Source organism: Hyperoodon ampullatus (genome assembly GCF_949752795.1).
Source record: "Hyperoodon ampullatus genome assembly, chromosome: 1".
Taxonomy (NCBI): domain Eukaryota; kingdom Metazoa; phylum Chordata; class Mammalia; order Artiodactyla; family Ziphiidae; genus Hyperoodon; species Hyperoodon ampullatus.
The window spans coordinates 160,672,783-160,695,228 of NC_136914.1; the positions used below are offsets into that span (position 1 = coordinate 160,672,783).

Genomic DNA, 22,446 nt, shown 5'->3' on the forward strand with positions numbered 1-22,446 from the left:
GTGTGCTTAGTATTCTGTAAGCAGATATCTTGGTAAAAACTAAACCTTTGGGGAAAGGAATTAGTTACAGTGTAATGGTTATAACGTTTTCATAAATTTCTTGCAATTTCCTTTAATAATGAAGCACCTAGAAACCAAAGAGGAACTTGAAGTTGCTCATTGTCACCTAAAAGAACAGGAGGAAACTATTGGTAAATTGAGAGTGGATCTTTCACAGAGGGAAACTGAAATATCAAGCATTCAACAAGAATTAGAAACAGCAAATGATGAATTACAGAAAAAGGTAAATTGGGAGTAAAGGAACAGTGGGAGAAAACTTAAGGGAGGTAGCTAACTGGATTACAAAGACTACTGTTTACCTCCTAAATTGTTTTAGAAAGCATACTGGATTTTTTTCCTTAAAAAATATACATACACATATATATATATATACATATATAAACACACATTTTTATGTGTGTGCGCACATAAGTATATTTTTGGCTATTATTTTATTATTTTTTTTTAAGACCCAAGAGCTTCATGAGAAACAGAAACAATTTATTACCATAAAAGAAATCAGTGAAACTCAGGAAAAAATGAGTGAACTGGAACAGTTAAAGGAACATCTCAAAGCCAAAGATTCATCACTACAAAGAATAGAAAGCGAGAGGCTCAAGTTGACTGAGAAACTTCAGGCAAGTCAAGAAGAAATAAAAACCATAATTAAGGAAAGAGATGATCTGGAAAGGGTGCAGGAAATCCTTCAAAAGGAAAGAGACCAACTCAAAGAAAACATTAAAGAAATTGTAGCTGAAGTAAGTTTCCCTCTTATAATGTTTTTGGATATAAAAATAGTGTTAAAGTGATAAAGATGATGTTCACTGCTAAGTTTGATTAATTTTCCTCCAATCATAAAGGGACAGAAAATCAAAGAGGAACTAAAAGCTACTCACATTCTTCTGAAGGAGTATCAAGAAACCATTAATACAAGGAAAAGTTCAGAGAAGACAGATCAAGGAGCAAATATTCAGAGAGACTTAGAAATTTCAGATGCTGAATTACAGGCAAAGGTAGGTCTTGTTAAGTTGGAAAATGACATCTGGTTATTGTGTTCATCATATCCCTTATGGAAGAAAATAATACATACGTTAGACTAAAATGTAAAGATGATTACCTTAATTTTAGAGACAGTTCTTTTTCCTAAAATTTTCTGTCTATGTCATAACTTGTTTTATGATTTTCTCAGATTCAAGAACTTCAACAAGAAGAACATCAACTTCTTCAGATGAAAGATGTCAGTGAGACTCAGGAAAAAATATGTGAAATGGGAAACTTGAAGAAGCAACTTAAGGCCCAAAAGTCAACCCTGGAAAATACAAAATTGGAGAACATAAGGTTAACTCAGAGACTCCATGAAAATCTTGAAGAAATAAGATCTGTTACAAAAGAAAGAGATGACCTTAGGAGTGTGGAGGAGACTCTCAAAGTAGAGATAGACCAGCTCAAGGAAAACCTAAGAGAAACCACAAGTAGAGTGAGTTACCATCTTTCCCCCAACTAGTAAATATGACATCATGTCCTAAAAGAGCCATGGTTGATAGAGTTGGTGAGGTTGTAAAATTGGTCCAATCTTGGGGAAGGCTGGAGGGATGGATATATGATATCTTCCAAAGTTTTCAGTAAGTGTATGCATTGACCCAAAAAGTCCAGTTATTGCTGTTTATCCTGCACACATTAGCACAACTGTGCAAAGATATTTGTACAAGTTGCAATAACAAAATAAAGCAAACCCCAAAACAGGACAAATTCTAACTGTCCGTTAGTAGAGACTGGTTGAATCAATGCAGCACATTCAGACCATGGAATACCAACCCATAGGTAAAGAACAAGATAGAGCTGATTTGGAAGTATCCTGATAGAGAAAAGGGTTACGTTACAGAGTAGTGTATCTAGAATATATTGACATCTAAAAGTCATTTAGAGGATGAGAACTGGGAGGCCTAAGGAGAGAGGGGAATTTTTACTTCTTACCCTGTACCTTTCTACACACAGTTGAATTGTATTATTCTGAACGTATTATTTTTCTTTCTCTAATAATAAAGGACTTGGAAAAACAAGAGGAACTAAGAATTGCCCAAATGAATCTGAAAGAGCACCAAGAAACTATCGATAAACTCAGAGGAATTGTTTCAGAGAAGACAGATGAAATATCAAATATTCAAAAGGCTTTAGAAAACACAAATACTGCCTTAAAAGCACAGGTATTTCTACTAATATCTAAGTAACTGAGTGTTTGAATCAAGTCTTTTGTGTTATGAAACAGGATATCAGTTAGCCTAATATACATAGAGACTTACCTATTCAATTCAGAAACTATTAGCTTTTTCTCTATATCTATCTATATCCTAACTTATTGTATGATTATCTCAAGATCCAAGAACTTCAGGAGAAGGAACGTCAACTTCTTAAGGTAAAAAATGATCTCAGGGAAAATACATATCAAACAGAGCAGTTGAAGAAGCAATTAGAGGCCCAGAATTCAACCCTGGAAAGCATAGAAACAGAGAAGTTAAGGTTAACTCAGAAACTTCAAGAAAACCTTGAAGAAATAAAATCTGTTACTAAGGAAAGAGATGACCTAAGAAGAGTGGAGGGGACCCTCAAAATGGAGCAAGACCAGCTCAGTGAAATCCTCAGAGAAACAAAAGCTAAAGTAAGTTACACTCGTTCCTCTTCCCAGCGAGTTAATGTGATGTTTTCCTTACATCAATGAACCCTTCTTTGAAATGAGTGGTACTTTTGGTGAGAAGTAACAGGATACAACCTTTTAGGCAGGTAAGTTGGTATTATTTTTGAAAATTTTAAATTCTATAACCAGCATTTTCTTCATGGACTTTACCCTACATGTACACTTACTCAATTTTTAAGGTAAAGAAAAATATATATGTTTGTGTATATTCATAACACACACATATACCATAAGGTTGTTCATTATAACAATTTGTGATAAAAAATAGGAAATAACCTAAATGCCTATCACAAGGAAACTGGGTAGATATAAGCAATATGTCAGGATACGTGCAACCCTTAAAAAATGAAATAGATTTGAATATTCTAATTTGGAAGCTCAAAATAACTCTTAGGGGGAAAAGCAAGTTGTAGAATAGTATGTGTATAGCATGTTTACCTCTGAAAAATATGAGTACATTGTGGGAAGGTGAGGACAGGGGAAGGGGAAGCCAACAACTTTCTAACAACATCAAAGATGTGGAGTAAGAAATAAGAAATGTATTATTTTTACTAAGAAAATGTGTCACTTTCATAAAAAAGAAAATACTAGTTAACATTAAGCTGTGTCATTTTTTTAACTTTTTCTAATAAAGGACCTTGGAAAACAAGAGGAACTAAGAATTGCTCACGTGCATCTGAAAGAGCACCAGGAAATTATTGATAAACTCAGAAGGGTTGTTTGTGAGAAGACAGAAGAAATATCAAATGTGCAATTGGATTTAGAAAATTCAAATGCTAAATTACAAGAAAAGGTATTGAAGGGGTCGTGGCGCTTATATGTTTGGATACCTGATTTATTCCTAGAATAAAAAGTAATGCCTTAAATCCCTGAGGGATGTAAAATGCTTTAGCCACATTAGAAAACAGCTTGGTAGCTTTTACTAGTACTGAACCATATACCTGCCTGTGGCCCAGCATTTCCACTCCTTGGTTATGTACCTAAGAGAAGAAAGTGCACACTTCCACATAAAGACATACAAGAGTGTTCACAGCAACTTCAGTCATAATTGCAAAAAACTGAAAACAACCCAAATGCCTATCAACAGGAGAATGGATAAATACATTGTGATTTATAAGTTTAAAAGCAGGCAAACTGATCTGGGATGAAAAAGGTCAGAATAGTGGTTTGTTCTAGGAGGGGCACATAGGAAACTTATGGTAAGGTAAGTAAATGTTCTGTATTAATTCTGAGTTGTATTTTAATCTGAGTTGTAGTTACATAGCTGTATACATATGTCAAGAATAGTTGAGCCATATACACCTAAGATTAGTGTGTAGTTATATAAATTATACCACAAAAAGAAGTAAATCCTGTATGGAATTACACAGAATATTAATGAGTGACATGGGAAAACTGTCTTAATCAGCTTAGAAACTATTCTTTATCCTTCCCTAAGAAACCATCTAATCCTAACGTTACGATTATCTTAAGGTCCAAGAACTTAAAGCAAATGAACATCAACTTTTTAAGTTAAAAGAAGAGGTTAGTGAGACACAGAAAAAAATGTGTGGCATAGAGCGACTGAAGAAAGAATTCAAGGCCCAAAGTTTAACTCTGGATAAAATAGAAATGGAGAACTTAAATTTGGCTCAGAAACTTCATGAAAACCTTGAAGAAATGAAATCTGTAATGAAAGAAAGAGATAACCTAAGGAGAGTAGAAGAGACTCTGAAACTGGAGAGGGACCTACTCAAGGCAGACCTGCAAGAAGCCATAGCTAGAGTGAGTTGTGCTCTTTCTTCCTGTCAAGTAAACATGTTTTTACTGCAAGAAGTTTGAAAATAAGTGATACTGTTGGTGAAAATTTGAATGTTATAACCTTTTAAGGAAGCAGTTTGACAATAGCATTTTAAAAATTATCAACATATACATTTGCTACAGCAGTTTTGTAGAAATTCATCCTACCAGTATATTCACATATCTGGACAGAAATACAGCAGCATTCACTACAACATTGTTTGTGGTGAACAAAATCAGAAACAATCCAAGTATCTACCAGTAAGGCACTGGCTAAGTGGTGTTTGTCTGTATAGTGGAAAACTAAGCATAAAAATGGGACACTCTTTATGTGATACTGATTTAGAAAGATGTCCAAGTGGTATGAAATTTGAAAAATAAGTGGCAGAGTTCAGCGTGTGATAGAACTGCGATGGGTGAGGCTAGGGACAGGGACTTGGACTTTATGTCCTTCTGTACTGTTCTAACTTGGGGGTGGCATGGAGGTTGTTTTTAACTATGAACATGTGTTTTTTAAGATTTTGTTTAACTAGTTCATTGTTAAGAAAAGGTAATGTGCCTTTATATCATATTTCTCAATTTCTTCTAATAACAAAGGATCTGGAAACACAAGAGCAACTAAAAATTGCCCATATGCATTTGAAAGAACACCAAGAAACTATTGATAAATTCAGAGAGAGAGTTTCAGAAAAGACATCTCAGATTTCAAATATTCAGAAGGATTTAAATAAATCAAAAGACAAATTACTGAGAAAGGTATGTGTTGCTCTGTTCTTTGGGGGAATGACTGTGCCCAAAATTACTTATGGAATGAGAAAGGACATAGATACAGATATGTCAATATAGATATATATGTACATGTACTATACTGTATGTACATGTACATAGACACTATTTTCCTTTCTTTAAGGAATTCTGTTTGCATTCTAACTTGTTTTATAATTATGTCAAGATACCAGAACTTCAGAGAAAAGAGCTTCAACTTCTTAGAATGGAAGATGTCAATAAAACTCATAAAAAAGTGAGTGAAATGGAACAGTTGAAGAAGCAATTTGAGGCCCAAAATTTATCTGTGCAAAATGTGACAATGGATAACTTATACTTGACCAAGAAACTATGAAAGCCTTGAAGAAATAAGAATTGTAGCTAAGGAAAGAGATGAGCTAAAGAGAATAAAAGAGTCTCTCAAAATGGAAAGAGACCAATTCAGAGAAACATTGAGAGAAATGATAGCTAGAGTGAGTTCAGAATCTTCCCCTATCTAGTAACTATAAGAATCAAGCTTTCTTGGAAAGGGTAACAGTGTTTTGTTTTATATTTCCTGGAAACGTCTACAGACAGTAAAGGATAATGAGGGAAACTTTTTTTTTTTTTTTCGGTACGCAGGCCTCTCTCACTGTTGTGGCCTCTCCCGTTGTGGAGCACAGGCTCCGGATGCACAGGCTCCGCGGCCATGGCTCATGGGCCCAGCCGCTCTGGGACATGTGGGATCTTCCCAGACCGGGGAACGAACCCATATCCCCTGCATCGGCAGGCAGACTCTCAACCACTGCGCCACCAGGGAAGCCCGAGGGAAACTATTAATTATAATTTTTCACACAAATAGAAAATAGTTTTAAAAGAAGCCAAAATGATGTTATTCAGATATTACCACTTTTTTTTTTTTTTGGTAAGAACATTTTTTTTAATTGAAGTATAGTTGATGTACAATATTATATGTTACAGGTGTACAATATAGTGATCCACGATTTTTAAAGGTTATACTCCATTTATAGTTATTATAAAATATTGTCTATTCCCCATGTTGTACAGTATATCCAGGTAGCTTATTTAATACATAATAGTTTGTACCTCTTAATCCCCTACCCCTATATTGTCCCTTCCCCCTTCCGTCTCCCCACTGGTAACCACTGGCTTGTTCTCTATATCTGTGAGTCTGCTTCTTTTTTGTTATATTCATTAGTTTGTTATATTTTTTAGATTCCACATGTAAGTGATATCATACAGTATTTGTCTTTCTCTGTCTGACTTATTTCACTTCGCATATTACCCTAGAAGTCCATCCATGTTGTTGCAAATGGGAAATTTTCATTCTTTTCTATGGCTGAGTAGTATTCCATTGTGTATGTGCGTGTGTGTGTGTGTATATATATATATATATATATATATATATATATATATATATACCACATCTTCTTTATATGTTCATCTGTTGATGGACACTTGGGTTGCTTCGATATCTGGGCAATTGTAAATAATGCTGCTATAAACATTAGGGTACATTTATCTTTTCAAAGTAATGTTTTTATTTTTCAGAAAATACCTTTTTTTTTTTAACTTTTTATTTTCTATTGGGGTATAGCCGATTAACAATGTTGTGATACTTTCAGGTGCACAGCAAAGGGACTCAGCCATACATGTGCATGTATCCATTCTCCCCCAAACTCCCCTCCCAATTCTTTAGTTTTAAGAAAAAAAAATTGTTAAATAAAGCAGACTATTTTCTTCAGTGTAATTTTTAAAAGGGTTTTTAAACCAGGAAATAACATTATTCTCAGTGGAGAAATATTTGTAAAAGATTAAATATCTCATTTCTCTACCTCTACACAATACAGTTTTAAACATAGGCTCTTGTTAGTGAAGTTAGAAGGAAGAAAAGCAAGATGAGTATAAAAAAGGAAGTTCTACTAATATTTATAGATATTCAGAATCACATATCTTAAAGAACTGAACTGAATCCCTCTATAAAATTCAGACAAATAAATTGTATGAAATCTATAAAAATCTTATTTTCATATTTCATTCTCATGTTCATCATTATCTCATAGTAAAGAAATAATAAAATGGAAAGCAATACCATTTGTAATCTCAGTAGAAATTTCAGACAGTTGGAAATCATCTTTATGTGGGCTCTAACTAAATTTATAGGCTTAATTCATTCAACAAATATTTATTGAATAATGTTTTATTTTGCACTTTTAATCAGAAATACAAAATATAAACAGGATATGAATTTTCTGTTCCAAGGTGCTGGAAAGAATATATGAACAGGGCTTGGAACACCATAGGTAGTATACTTGATTTTGCTAGCATATATGAGTTGGCAGCAGTGATTCTAAGAGATTTTTTTTTTTTTTTTTTTTTTTTTTTGCGGTACGCGGGCCTCTCACTGTCGTGGCCTCTCCCGTTGCGGAGCACAGGCTCCGGACGCGCAGGCTCAGCGGCCATGGCTCACGGGCCCAGCCGCTCCGCGGCATATGGGATCCCCCCAGACCGGGGCACGAACCCGTATCCCCTGCATCAGCAGGCGGACTCTCAACCACTGCGCCACCAGGGAGGCCCCTAAGAGATTTTTAAGAGTAGGAACCAGAGATATATCTAAAATCCAATTCGCAACTATAGATAGTAAAGCAACAAATCCTATCTTCAAAAAATATGTGGTTTTCCCACTTTTTCCAATGAGTTGAGGTCACTCAGCATAAGACTTAGTGTTACTGTTATTCATTTTCTGAGCATTTTTAACATTGCTTTTGAGTTACATGTGTGATATTTAATTCCATTATTGAAAAGATAAAAATGTAATCAAAGTATATGATTAGACATTATATGTTAATATAGTTATAGCTGAAGCCTTGTTTATTTCTTTGTATCAAAGCAGAATCAACAGAACCACGAAGAGGTAGTAAAATATGAAAAAAAATTACTGTGTGATGGAAACCAACACCTTATAGACAGCCTGAGAGAAAAGTGCTTCAGGATAAAAGTAAGTGCTCTCCTGTTAATATTACAAATGATTATTTGTAATACCCTTCCAAAGGCCTAATGTGGAATGAATAGATAATGCTCAATATTTTTCTAAACTTTATAATCTAGTACAAATATGTATATGTGTACATATATACGTGCATACACCACACACAGAAAACAAAGGAGTTTGTGATTTTCAAGCCTCACTGGAAAGGTGATGTTTGAGCAAACACCTGAAAAAAGTAAAGGATCAAGCCACACAGGTATACAGGGGAAGAGTAGTATAAGCAGAGGGAACAGCAAGTAGAAAGCTTCTGAGACAGAAGCCTGCCTGGTGGGTTCCAGGAACATCAAGAAGGAGGATAGCCAGTTAGAAGTGAGGTCAGGAGTTAATGGGGAAGAGGCAGGCTGTGGGGCCTTAAGCGGACTTTGGGTTTTACTGTGAGTAAGATGGAGAATCCCTTGGACAATTTTGAGTACAGAGAGACATGATCTGAGTTACATTTTAAAGGAATGTTTTTGAAAATGTGTGGAAGCAGGAGGACCATTTGAAAGACTAATTTTAGTAACCCAGGCAAAGGTAATGGCTTTGGCTCAGCCCAAAGAGGTAGCAGCGGAACTGGTGAGAAGTGTTCGGATTCTGAATACATATTGAGGGTAAAGCCAACAGGATTTACTCTCACCCCTATTAGAATGCAAAGTCCCTAAAAAATTTTTGTGTTGGTTATGGCTATATCACTTAGAAAAATTCCTGACAGGTATCAGCATTCAGTACGTATTTCTTAAAAGTACAAATAGATGACCATACAGTGCTGTTCCATGCCATAATGTGATTCATTCTAAGACTAAAGGAAGAATCCCCCCTCCAACATCCCACATTAATGAACATCTATCTAGCTTTTCCTTAAATTATAAAAAAGAGAGCTTGTTGTTGTCAGAAGCCCCTTCTATAATTTAACACCCTGAACTAAACATGTTATTTATTACATGACTGTAACAACTTGAACTTAATCTGTTCTTCCACCTGTACTCTGACCAAGGGGTCACTTGCCTAGCCTCTCGTCATTTGTGTTGATGGGCCTAGGCTCATTGAGTGTCTTCCACATGCAGGCACTGTACTAGGTGCTTTACCTCATGAGATGGGTTTTATTGTTCCATTTATAAACAAACAAACTGAGGCTCAGAGAGGAAGTTTAGTGGTTACCCAAGGTCACATAGGTAGTAAATTAGTAGACTCAGGATTTGAAACCAGGTCTGACAAAGTAAAACTTGGGCATAGAAGCATTTTTACAAATATAATTTTATTTCCTTTAAACTATAATGTCTATATATTTTATAGATTGCATAGATATAGATATTATTTAATATTTGATCCCCTAGAAAACTTTGTGGCAATTATTGTGGTCTTCATTTTGTAGTGGTGAAAATGACTCAATGTTTCCCCAGTCAGTAAGTGGCAGAGCTAGAACCTGAACACAAACTCTGATCAAAGGTTAGAAAACTTGGATTCTAGGCAGATAATAGAAATATGTGAAGAGGCTCCACCAAGTTGACATATAACTAGTTTGATTCTTAGTCACCTATCTGCTCACTTACACTGCCTTCTGTACATAGAAGCCAGCATTCAGCCTTGAGCTACAATACATACTAGATTGAATTCACTCACATTTCTCTTCAGACTTTGTAAATAAATGCTCCTTCAAATCATGGATGTTCAAGAGACCAAAAGAAAATGCAGCAAAATGCTAACAATGGTTGCTTCTGGTTTTCTTTGTTATATTTGTTTAAATTCTTTTAAATTTCCACAATAATTTCTATAATCCAAAATCAACAATAAGAGTTCGCTTTTGTTTATAAACATGAAGGTCGTAATTTATTTTTCTCCTACAAAAAGTATTAAAGAATTAAGTTTTGTTGCAATTCTAGGGCTGAGACTATTTCTTATTAAATTAGAGTGAATTGGTAAATTGAATAAATTCTTATTTTCTTTAGGAGCTTCTTAAGAGATACTCAGAGATGGATAATCATTATGAGTGCTTAAATAGATTGTCTCTTGACTTGAAGAAGGAAATCGAAACACAAAAAGAGCTTTCAATTAGAGTAAAAGCAAACCTCTCACTTCCATGTCCACAAAGCAAGCAAATTCAAAAACTTCTCACTGCAAACCAAAGATGTTCCATGGAATTTCATAGAGTCATGAAGAAACTTCAGGTACCATCTTTTTTAGTAATATCTTTGTAAATATCACTATAAATTTCCATTACAAACTTTAGTGTTTAAGTCCTGCTTTGAGAGTTGACATATTTGTTATTTAGTATATTTACAGCTGGATTAAAGATTATTTGGGTCTAAGAACAGTGTGTGCAAGGTCCTCAGTGCACCTAGGACCTGTTTATTCAACAAAACCTGAGCTTTGCCTATGGGCCTAAACACTGTCCAGGTGTTCAGGAGACAAGTATGAATAACATCTCAAGGATCTCATAGTGAGTTAGGCAGACATATAAACAGGTAATAAGTGTAGCGAAAGAAGTACGTTTAGATTATATGACATACCAGATAAAAAGTTAAAGAAGATAAGACTGTAGTAGAAGACTGACTCAAACGATAAAGCTTGGAGTTCATTTTGTAAATGAGGCAGAGCCATTGGACAGTTATTTTAAGGTGGTGGCTGTAGCATGATCAGATTATCATTTTAGATACTTCACTGCAGACAAAGAAGAAATGAGTTTGTGGAGGATAAGCCTAGTGGCAGAGAGAAGAGATAAGAGACAGTTGCAGTGGTCCAGATGAGCTATTATGAGCGACTCTACTGCTAAGGAAGGATTCATAGGAATGGAGAGGACAGACGAGATTAAAGAAACATTTGGCAGCTTAACATAGTAGTTCGTGTGATTGGTGGTGGAGGTATGGGAAAGAAGTTTAGACTGAGTCCCAGGATTTGGGCTTAGCCAGGTTTGTGGAGAGTGGTACCATTAACTGAGATAGAGAGGGAAAAGAGATTAGGTGTTTAGTTTGAGATGTTTTGAGGTAGAGAGAGATACCTAAGACAGAATGTCTAAGAAGGGAGACCAAGCAGGCATTTAGTCAAGAGTCTGAGGCTTGTCAGGAGAAAAGTCAGGACTAAAGATAAAGATTTGGTATTCATATAGATGATAGATTGCACAACATGTGTAAGGTCGCCCAGAAAACATAATAGAGGAATAAGAGTTTGGGGATAAGTTCGGATAAGATCCGAACTCCAGAAAAGATAGTTCTCCAAGAGACAGTAGCAGAAAAGAGCAACTCATGGGTTCAAGGTTAGAAAAGTGAAAGTGACAGAAAAGAATCAAGCAACAGTGCTATTACTTAAGTCAGTGGAGGAGAGTACGTCAAAGATGAAGTAGTCAAGAGTGGCAGATGCTTCAGTCAGCTAGAATGTGGACTGAAGAGATCTCCTCAATTTGTTGATCATAGAGCTCACTGGTGACATCTGTCAGAGCAGTTTTAGTTGAGTAGTTAAGGAAAAGGCCAAATTATAAGAGTTAAGGAATGGTGGGTGTTAAGGAAGTAGGGAGCTGGTATCTGCCCTTCCTAGGTAAATTGCCCCTTACACCCTGATATTCTTCCACAAACCCTGGCAATCAGATATCCAGAACTTATTGAGGAGATCCGTGAAGCATATGGCATTCAAATTATTGTCACCTTAAAGCCACACATCTAAATATGCTTGACAAGTAAATCTGGGGACATGTCATACCCATTTTGGTTACCCAATCAAGGTAGGCAGAAGATGTTGAAAATGAATCTCAGGTATCTAGCTGGGACCTGGGTGATTGATGACATAATTAACCAAAAGGGGGGTAAACAGGCAAAGGTGGGTTTCTAGGGAAAGGAATCATGTGCATTTTATTTATTTTTTATTTTTTTTCATTTTAAATCTATTGAATTTGAGGTAACTGTAGGACATCCATGAGGTATATCCAGGGGCAAGTCAGAAATATGGAACTAGATGGAGGCCTGGAAGTTATTCTCCCAAGTTGCTGAGAAGAGAAAATTGGGGATAGAGAGAGGCTCTTTCCTTCTCCCTCACTTACCAGAGGATATAGATAATAAGAGATGCCATCCTGCCTCATAGTCTCAGGGGTTTAAAACTTCATCTAAATGTGGTACAAGTTTCATTTCCCAATTCGTTTAATGTTTTTCTGCAAGTATGTGTTAAGCCATGTTACAAAGATAAAGGAAGAACAACATGAATCCATCAATAAACTTGAAGTGGCTTTTATTGATGAAGTGGAAAAGCAAAATGAACTGCTAATTAAAATACAGCACCTTCAACAAGATTATGATGTGCCGCCCAAAGAATTAAGGGACCTCAAATTGAGCCAGAGTATGGATCTGCATATTAAGGTACAATTTGTTTAAAATGGGTTTAATTAGATTTCAAGCCTTTTTATCAAGTAGAAAAGTACCTTTTCATATGTTTAGAGTCATTTTTATTTACCAAAAATTAAAAGTCAGTTGCAGAATGACAGCTGGTCAGATGTAAAGAGTGCCAAGTAATAGTCTAGCCTCCTTTCAGAACCCCAAAGATACAGAAAATAGATGTAATATCATCAAGTGGGAATTCATGGAACCCCAGAATAAGTTTCCGAATGCCTTCTAAAACTTCCTAGATCTGTGACTGGGAGTCAGAAACCTTTTTCTTACAACAACTCTGCATGAAGTGTCCTGCTCCCTCTCAGCAGTATGAGGCTGGCATTCAATTCCCAAAACCATGTACAGCCTGTTTTATGCACAGAAAAACTACATCCAGAAACAATTCATATTTTGTGATTATTAGTCACAGTTTTATAGTTTTGAGGGATTTTAATTCTAACATGCAGATTTGTAGACGTGCCTCCATTAGGCTATACACTAAAATTTTTTTATCCAATAACTAAAGTTTTAAATTAGAATTATATTTACAGTACTTCAAAATATTAAGAGTAAGAGTTCAATAAGGTGTTTTCCCCTTTTTATGATATTTAGATTAAAACTTTTCTAATGTTCATGTGATTCAATGCTTATTTTTCTCAGGAAATTCTCAAGGATTTTTCAGAAAGTGATTGCCATAGCATAGAGACTGAATTTCAGCAAGTACTAAGTAATAGAAAAGAAATGACCCGGTTTTTGGAAGAGTGGTTGAATGCTCGTTTTGATATAGAAAAGCTTAAAAATGGCATCCAGAAAGAAACTGATAGTATTTTTCAAGTGAATAACTTCTATAATAACAAAATAATTGTAAGTAGTAATTTTCTTGTGCTACCTCATTTTTTTTGTTGTTGTCTGCTTTAATTTTTATACTTCATTTGTAAAAATACTTAGAGCAACTTAATTTTAAGTATTTTCTTAAAATTTATTTGTATATGCTTTGTGAAAAAAATTGACTATGTAAAACATCTTCTGCCTCTAATGTATTATGCTTCCTTAGGATAATTAAATATATATTTATCCTTGTAAAGAAGATAACAAAATCTTGGTGTGTAGTAATCAGTTTGTTACACACAGATTTGGAATCTGTGGAATCCGGAATCCTCTTGTGATTCTCCTCTTTCTTTTCTCACTTCTCACTGCTTCTGTAGGAATTGAGCCTTTTCCCCAAGTAGGCTCAGACAAGGTGAGACATGAGCCTGTTTCAGGGCTACAGGCAGCAACTGTAGGAAAGCCCTGGACAAGCCTAGCCAGCTGCGTTATTAATAAGGCCTCACTCACATGCTTTTTGTCTCAGCGCTGTCACTGTCACATGCCCTGATCCTTCAACTTTGATGTTCAAAAATGTGGTTTGTAATCATTGTTCCCAAGGTGATCAGCCCTAGTGGACAGATTCATAAGAACCAACATTGCTTACGACCAGTTTATTAATTTGTTTTACTTTCCACTGATCAGAATATTCATTCTACTTTCTGAAGTAATCCCTATCTCATATACCTAGTAAAATATGCAGTAATCAGAAAGTTGCTTGTTATTATATGTAATTGGAACAAAGGGACCTGGATTAATATTACAGCTTTTAATATTGGTTTTATATTCCTATGTTTGGGTAGTTATTTCCAGACAAAGACTTTAACTTCATCTGGAAACTAAAATCACATTGAAATATAGATAATGTTTAAAAAAAAATGTTTTCCTGTGGCTAGATTGTTCATCCATTTGTTGAATACCCCAAGCAAAATAGTAAATGAGCTGTTTAAAAAAAAAAAGTCCACAGTCAATGGAGATAAGCATAACTGATGTTTGGATAAGATAATTTCCATATAATTCCATGTTGTTCTGGAATGTTGAGGGCCCAGTTGTGGTTAGAAAGTAGAGATTCCTTCAACAAGGTCCTACTGCTTAGCACAGGGAACTATACTCAATATTTTGTAATAACCTATAAGGGAAAAGAATATGAAAAAGAAGATACATATGTATGTATAACTGAATCACTTTGCTGTACACCTGAAACTAACACAACATTGTAAATCAATTATACTTCAATAAAAAGGAAAAGAAAAGAAAGTAGGGATTCCTGCTGTGGGTATCAGCATGGATCAGCATGGATATGTGGCTTCTTCCAGCACCCGGAAAGAAGGAACTGGTAGTTCTATATGGTGGGAGGTCCATAGGCTAGAGCCATGGAGGGTCCAGGATGCCAGCAAGAACACAGCTAATTTAGGATCCAAGTCTGACAGAATTGCCATAAAACCACAAAGAAATTTATAGGTAAGACCAATAAGGCATCCATGATGAGAGCAAAAAAATACATCCCTTAGGAATTAGGAAGTAAAAAGATGATATGACTAATTTCAGAGTTAGTTAGCCTTTGATGTAAAAGAAGACATTGGTTGATCATTATTCCCTACACAGAAATACAAGGTTTTCAGATTAATTACCAAAAGTCAGTGAATGATTTTCCCTGGAACCACTGAGGTTTGGAATGAAAATAGCTTGTTGTTAAGTTTATTGGTTATGCTCTGCTATTAGATGTCAGTTAATGTTTATATATGACATGATATGTGTCATAACATACATAATAACTTTAACCTGCACAATTCTTCAGATTCTTCTTCATACATTAGTACTGATCTAATAAGGGAAGATTATCATCTTGCAAATCAACACGAATGCTCTCCAGCCTTTATTCTTTTATTCTCATCACCAACATCCAACATCGTTTGAAATTTCAGGACCTGACGCAAACCACAAAGAATGTTCACATTCTATTAAAGTGCTGTTCTGGAATATTCTGAATAATTTTGGCATATGCCTTGTCCTAGAAATCTATTATTTTCATAGTGGGTTTTTTTTTAATGTTGTTCATCTTAGAGCTATAATGGTGTTTTTACTATCCAATAGGCTATAATGAATGAATCAACAGAATTCGAAGAAAGAAATGCCACCATAGCCAAAGAATGGGAACATGATCTGAAATCAATGAGAGAGAACAATGAAAAACTGTTTAAAATCTACCAAACTTTGAAGATCTCCCTGACCTCTGGTGCCCTTGTTAATCCTACTACACAAGACAATAAGAATCTTCGTGTTACATCAAGAACTACACAACAAGCCACAGAGGTATGTACTTTCTTATGTTTTTCAATTTGCAACTTCATCAAAGACTTAAAAATGCATTTAACATCTTATATAACATTTATATGTAACACGTCTTATATAACACTTCAGAGCAAAATTATAGTATTGAATGTGTTAAGGAACATGGACCATCTTTGTGTCCGTGTGATGGGCTTGTTTTGGTTTTTTTTTTTTGCGGTACGCGGGCCTCTCACTGTAGCGGCCTCTCCTGTTGTGGAGCACAGGCTCTGGATGCGCAGGCTCACGGTCCCAGCCGCTCCACGGCATGTGGAATCTTCCCAGACCAGGGCACGAACCCGTGTCCCCTGCATCGGCAGGCGGACTCTCAACCACTGCGCCACAAGGGAAGCCCAGGTTTGTTTTTAAATATAGTTCTATCGTGGCTATCACTCAACTAATTATGAAGCTAGACATTATATAAGAACTTCCCTTTGGATTATAAAACAGAAGTAACTCATAGCTTAATTTGATTACTAGATACAGACACTTAAAGTATTATTACCATACAGTGTAAGTTTCCTAAATCATGTGACTTTCTATTAAAATATAATCTGTGTCTGTATACAGAACTAGTTTGGGGGGAAGAGCAATTTAGTTTTTCTCTAATTATCATCAGTGTCTTTCATACTGGTTAGTGTTATAATCAAGATCAAAATGGAAGAGGCCAAAAATATAACAGATTTCTTAAGCAGATTAACCTGTGTCCAAGAATCAGTATGTTATTTGAATAATTCAGTTACTTTATTAACTACCCTTACGTGGGACTCTGTAAAGCAAACATGCTATTTTATTTTGTTAGCACACAAAATGACTTAGTAGGGCACCCAAGAGTGTATATAACTTATACACTTATATTAACTTATAACTTATCATTTTTACCAAAATAAATACTTATAATAAAATATCAACCACTAGTTTAATCATTACCAGTGGAAACTAGAAGATCACTAGTATACAATTGATTGGTTTGCCGCACTACACTACCTCAGTCAGCTGGCAGAGATAAAATAGCAGAAATTTGAAACCCATCTACCAAAGCAATAAGATAAAGAAGCAGAGGGAGATTACGTCTTTAGTGACCCAGGAAGTGCCCTATCAGATAAGAAATAATATGCCATTAGTTTGGTAACTATGCCAAATTAGAGTAATTTGGTAATGATACAGGAATAGATAACTAGAGTAGTTTGGTAATGATGCAGAAATAGGTAAACAGAGCATTGGAACAGAACAGAGTTCAGCAGCATACTCAGATAAGTATGAGAATTTAGTATATGATAATGGTAACAGTCAGCTCAGTGGGGAAAAGACAATTTACTTAATGTTTGTTTCAGAGCAACGACCTAGCTGTCTGGGGGAAAAGTCTGGATTTCTACCCCACTCATGAAACAAAAATAAATTCTGAGTAGGTCAAAAAACATATTTTCCAGGAAAACCTGCATATATATGTATGTGAATAATCTTATAAATATGAACAAATTCAGGTATTTAAATTCCAGTATTTTTGTACTTGGAAAAAACTGGAAATAACCTAAGTGTTCATTAGTGGATGATCTCCGTGAAACAGGATGTATGTATCCATGAAAACAGATATGAGAGATCTATATGTATCGATAATGGAAAGATCTGAAAAATATATTATTAGATTTTTTTTAAAATGCAGAACTATATATTTAGTATACTATATATTTAGTAACTATATATTTATTTCCTACTGTGTGTATGACTGTTTTCATGAACTGAATATTCACTTACGCTTAGATACACATAGGAAACTTCTGGAAGGATACACCTGAAAGAGTTTAGTCATTGCTTCATTCAGGGTCAGCTAGGGTTCTGAGGTGGGGAAACTTAATCTTCATCAAATGCCTCTGAATTTTTCCATATGCTTGTATTTTTCAAGTTAAAAAGTAGGTAATAAAAATAAAGGAAAAGACATGTATTACTTTAAAGAGCTAATTATCAAATGTACTTTCTCTAAGTGGTGTTAATTTAAAATGTGAGTACCTATTTAATATGCTTGGCACCATGCTAACTAGTAAATAAACGCTAAACCTTATAATGTAAAATGTGGGCATTTTTTAATCCAAAAGACATCAGCTTATAAATAAAAAGAAATACATGTGTAAATTGAGTGACATTGGCTTCTCTTCTTTTCTATCCTTTGTTAGTGAAATCTGTGAAAATTAATTCCTATATATGATTATTTTTGTCTTAAACTTATATACTGTGACTCTGTCTATATGGCAGACCTTAAACGTGTACTTTTTCTAATAGAAAACTCAAGAGCTGGAAACGTCACTCCATGAAGCTAAAGAAAGCGCTATGCATGAGGAAGGCAAGATTATAAAGATGCAGAAAGAACTTGAGATGACTAATGACATAATAAAAAAACTTCAAGGGCAAGTTAATGAATCAAATGATTGCCTTGAAAAAACAAAAGAAATGATCCAAGTACTTCAGGTAATTTAACAAACTCATTTTATAAATAAAAGGGTTTGTTTGGTTGTTGTTTTTTTTTTCTTTTACTGTTGAATTTGGCAGATAATCTAGGACTCAACTTTTACTTCAACTTCCTATTATCTATGAATATCTGAAGTTCAGTACTCAAACTTTTAAAAAGCAAGTGACAACTTAGAAATGAAATGCAGGAGTATATTTTCATTCAATATAATAATTTTTATCTTCCTAGAAAAATTATTTTTAAGAGATATAAATATTATTCTTTATAGTTTAAAATGTATTTTTTTATTTTTTAAAAAAAGGCTTGCTATCTAAATATTTAACATTCTTTATTAGATAAGTGCATTTTAAAATTCTCTTTTCTTCTGCTTAATCCCTTGTTATTGAGTCCCAGCCTTTCGGCTGACTCTGACCTATTTTCTTTATAAAGAGCAGTAGTATAAATCTTTTTGACCATGAATGCCATTACACAGTTTGCACCCTCATTCATCATATCCTTACCACTCCCTTTTGTTTTAGCCCAGCCACTTCTCACACTTCTGCTACTCGAGTCCAGCCCTAATAAGTGTTTGTGCTATTCCTGCTCCAATGTCTCTTCATTGCAGTTAAAATTAGGAATAAGTCAAGGATGTCTGTTCTTTCCATTATTTAACATTGTTCTAAAAATTCTGATTCATTCAGTGAGACATGAAACAGAGAGGCAAGAGAAAATAATCTCAGTTTTGTTTTTCACCAATTGTTGGTATAGCTAAAAACCAAGAAAATCAACTGTGAGGCTTTAGAATTTTTGATAGTAATTTTTTAATATTTCAAATAATTAAATGACCACATTTTTATTCTTCCAACAAATATTTTTGGGTACCTGCTGTGTATTGGTCATTGTTCTAGATGCCATGTATACAGCAATGGGAAAAAAAATAGAAGTTTCTCCCTTCCTTCAAGGAGTTTATGTTCTTGTTCAGGAAGACAGAAAATAATGAAGTATATGTGTGTGTCAAATGGTGAAAAGTGCAATGGAAAAAAATTAATCCAGACAAGGGTACGTGGATACTGAGTGAGAGTTGGGGTATAAGGGAAAGAGATGTGACTTTATAAAAGGGCATTGAGGAGAGCCACACCTTTAAGGTGACGTGAAGTGATGGGGTGAGTGATGTGGTAGGGAAAGGGCCTTCTAGGCAAAGGACATAGCAAACACAAAGGCTTCAACACAGAAACAGTCTAGACATATTTAAGAAACCACAAGAAAGCCATTGTCTCCTGAGCAGAGTGAGCGAGAGAATAGAGGTGGGAAATAAGGTGAGAAGCAGCAGAGAATCAACTCATAAAGGGTCTTGCAGACTACTTTGGTTTTTATTCTGGGTGAGATGGGAAATCATCAGAGGATTTTGGCTAAAGGATATTATGGTCTTACTTAATTTTTTAAAAATTGCTCTTTGAAGATAGAATACAGAAGGGTGCGTTAGTGTGACATGCTAGCTGCTACAGCAAAGGGAACCAAAAATGCAATGGCTCAAATAAGATGGAAGGTTATTTCTCTAACTCATATAAAAGCGTGAATTCCAGGTTGGGGGATGGCTTCATTCCACATGATCAATCAGAGGCCCACATTTCTCCCATCTTGTTTCTCTGCCATGCCCTTGGGTGCTGTTTTCATCTTAGTGGTTAAAGCCAGGTTGTAAGCTGTCCATGCTTGGGCTAACAAGAAAGGGACAAGATGGAGAAGCTAAAATATCTTAAAATCTCTGCTCTCAAAGGCTCTAGCCCAGAAGTGGCACACATCTCTTCCTCTCATATTTCTTGGAGTCGGAGATGATTTCCCTAGTTTTTGGCCTGAGCAACTGGAAAAAGGACTTGCCATTTATGGAGATAGAAAATACTGCCAGAAGAGCAAGTTTGAAAACATGGGAGCAGACTCAGAGTTCAGTTTTGAGCACGTTGAATTTGAAATGCCTACTGGGGACACCCAAGCTGAGATATGAGATATGTCTTAGGCAGTTGGATATGTGAGTCTGAGAGAGAGAGAGAGAGATCTAAACTTGAGGTGTAAGTTTGGGGAATTGTCAGCATATAAAAGTCATGAGACTAGATGGGAGCATGAACATATGGAGCAGAGATGTGGAGTAACTAAAAGATACTGAGATGGAGCAGGCGTGAGTAAGAGAGAAAAAGGGGCAGGTGGGGGGCAAGAGAGAGTGGTTCTAATTTCCTCATATAAGTGAAGAAAGGGCATAAAGAAAGAGGGAGTGAGCAGCAAACTTCACATTAAGTATAGATTGATACCTATATTATGGAGAGACAAGTATCTTTACTGCATACCAGAAGTAACCATTTAGATAATATAGCGGGGTCTGGGGGGGCTTGTACAGCATCCTTGGGGAAAGAAAGCAAAATACAGGGTATCCATAAAAATCTTTGTACAGTTTGAATTTTTGAAAAATTTGTTTCTGTGTATTATATAAATATTCTATGAAATACAACCTTTTGCATGTAACTCAAGAGTTGGCATAATAAAAAAAAAAAAACTATTTACCACTATTTGAAAATACCTATCCAGTATAATGTAGGGTTTATTAATGGAATATGGAAGAAAGTAGTTTGAACAAATGAATCATTAACAATTTCATTTAAATCTTTATATTTTTCCTCTGTTGTATCTTTACAAATTGTTTATGTCAAATAACAGTGAATTTGTTAAAAATTTCAACTGCACTAGAACTTTATGGACATCCTACACAATAGGAAAAAAATCTTATAATGGCCACAGAATCTAAAATAAAGTGTTTGAAGAGTAAACAAAAGATGAGGAAAACATATATGAAAGGAACAACAGAACTTCAAAGAGTAATATAGGAGAACGTGTGGTTTAAGATTTGAAACTTGCCATTTCCTGTTTTGGAACCTAAATACTGTACATCCATCAGTTTTTCCCAAATTAATTTCTAAATTTGATGTAATTTAATTCATACTCCCAAAGGAATTCTTTTTCTGGTAGAACAAGGAAAGTTTCTTAACAGAATCCATCTAAAATATAGATGATAAATAGATCATGTTAACTAAAAATTATACTTTCAGTTTATTAGAAAAACTATTTAAGGTGATCAGTATGTCTTGAGTTCAGCTTCCATCACATGCCAAACGTCTGAAATATGGAATTCTTATTGTCTTTCATTTCTAAGGCAGTATTTCCAATTTTGATTTTTTTTTAACGTAAGAATTATTTTAAACAATGTTATGTATGACTAATTTATTTCATTATATTGTGGTAAAAAGTTACTGTAACTTCTGCACTTGTAGAATATATTTAAAATTTTTTTTGATATCATAAATGGATAATTGTTTTTGGAGTTCTTTGAATTTTTAAAACAGTATATAGACAAATAGATCAATGGAATAGAATAGAGGGCACAGAAATAGACCCACACAAATATAGTCAACTGATCTTTGACAAAAGAGCAAAGGCAATTCAGTGGTTCAGTGGAAAAGGATAATCTTATCAACTAATGGTGCTGGACCAATTGCACATTCACAAGCGAAAAAACAAGGCTTGACACAGACCTTACACATTTCACAAAAATTAACTCAATTGATCATAAACCTAATTATAAAACACAGAACTAGGAAACTCCTAGAAGATAAGATAGGAGAAAAACTAGCTGACCTTGGGTTTGGCGATGACTATTTTAGACACAACACCAAGAACATGATCCGTGAGAGAAAAAATTGATAAGTTGGACTTCATTTAAATTAAAAACATTAGCCCTGTGAAAGGCAAACCATAGATTGGGAGAAAAATGTTTGTAAAACATCTGATAAAGGACTGTTATCCAGAATATACAAAGAACTCTTAAAACTAAATATAATAAGAGAACAAACAACCCGATTAAAAAACAGGCCACAAATCTGAATAGACACCCCACCAAAGAAGACAGACACATGGCAAATAAACATAAGAAAAGATTCTCAATATCATGTTATTACAGAATTGAAAATCAAAATGACAAGAATAACACTACATACCTATGGTATCTCAAAATACCGTAACAGCCAAAATTCAAAACACTGACAACACTTAATGCTGGTGAGGATGTGGAGCAACAGGAACACTCAGTCATCATGGCAGAATTCAAATAGTACAGCTA

The 22,446-nt window shown here is 34.9% G+C and overlaps 1 protein-coding gene across 1 annotated transcript in view; it reads left to right on the plus strand.

The window, feature by feature from the left end:
* CENPE (centromere protein E) overlaps positions 1 to 22,446 on the plus strand; it is a gene marked incomplete at its 5' end in the record, with an annotated part of 73,262 nt that overhangs the window by 40,110 nt on the left and 10,706 nt on the right. Inside the window, 14 exon segments of the mRNA XM_079704416.1 lie at positions 125 to 283; positions 510 to 797; positions 1,229 to 1,516; positions 2,085 to 2,243; positions 2,414 to 2,695; positions 5,108 to 5,266; positions 5,463 to 5,626; positions 5,628 to 5,748; positions 8,169 to 8,273; positions 10,250 to 10,468; positions 12,446 to 12,643; positions 13,313 to 13,516; positions 15,611 to 15,829; positions 18,122 to 18,307. Of these exon segments, the coding sequence (XP_079560542.1) occupies positions 125 to 283; positions 510 to 797; positions 1,229 to 1,516; positions 2,085 to 2,243; positions 2,414 to 2,695; positions 5,108 to 5,266; positions 5,463 to 5,626; positions 5,628 to 5,748; positions 8,169 to 8,273; positions 10,250 to 10,468; positions 12,446 to 12,643; positions 13,313 to 13,516; positions 15,611 to 15,829; positions 18,122 to 18,307 (2,751 nt within the window).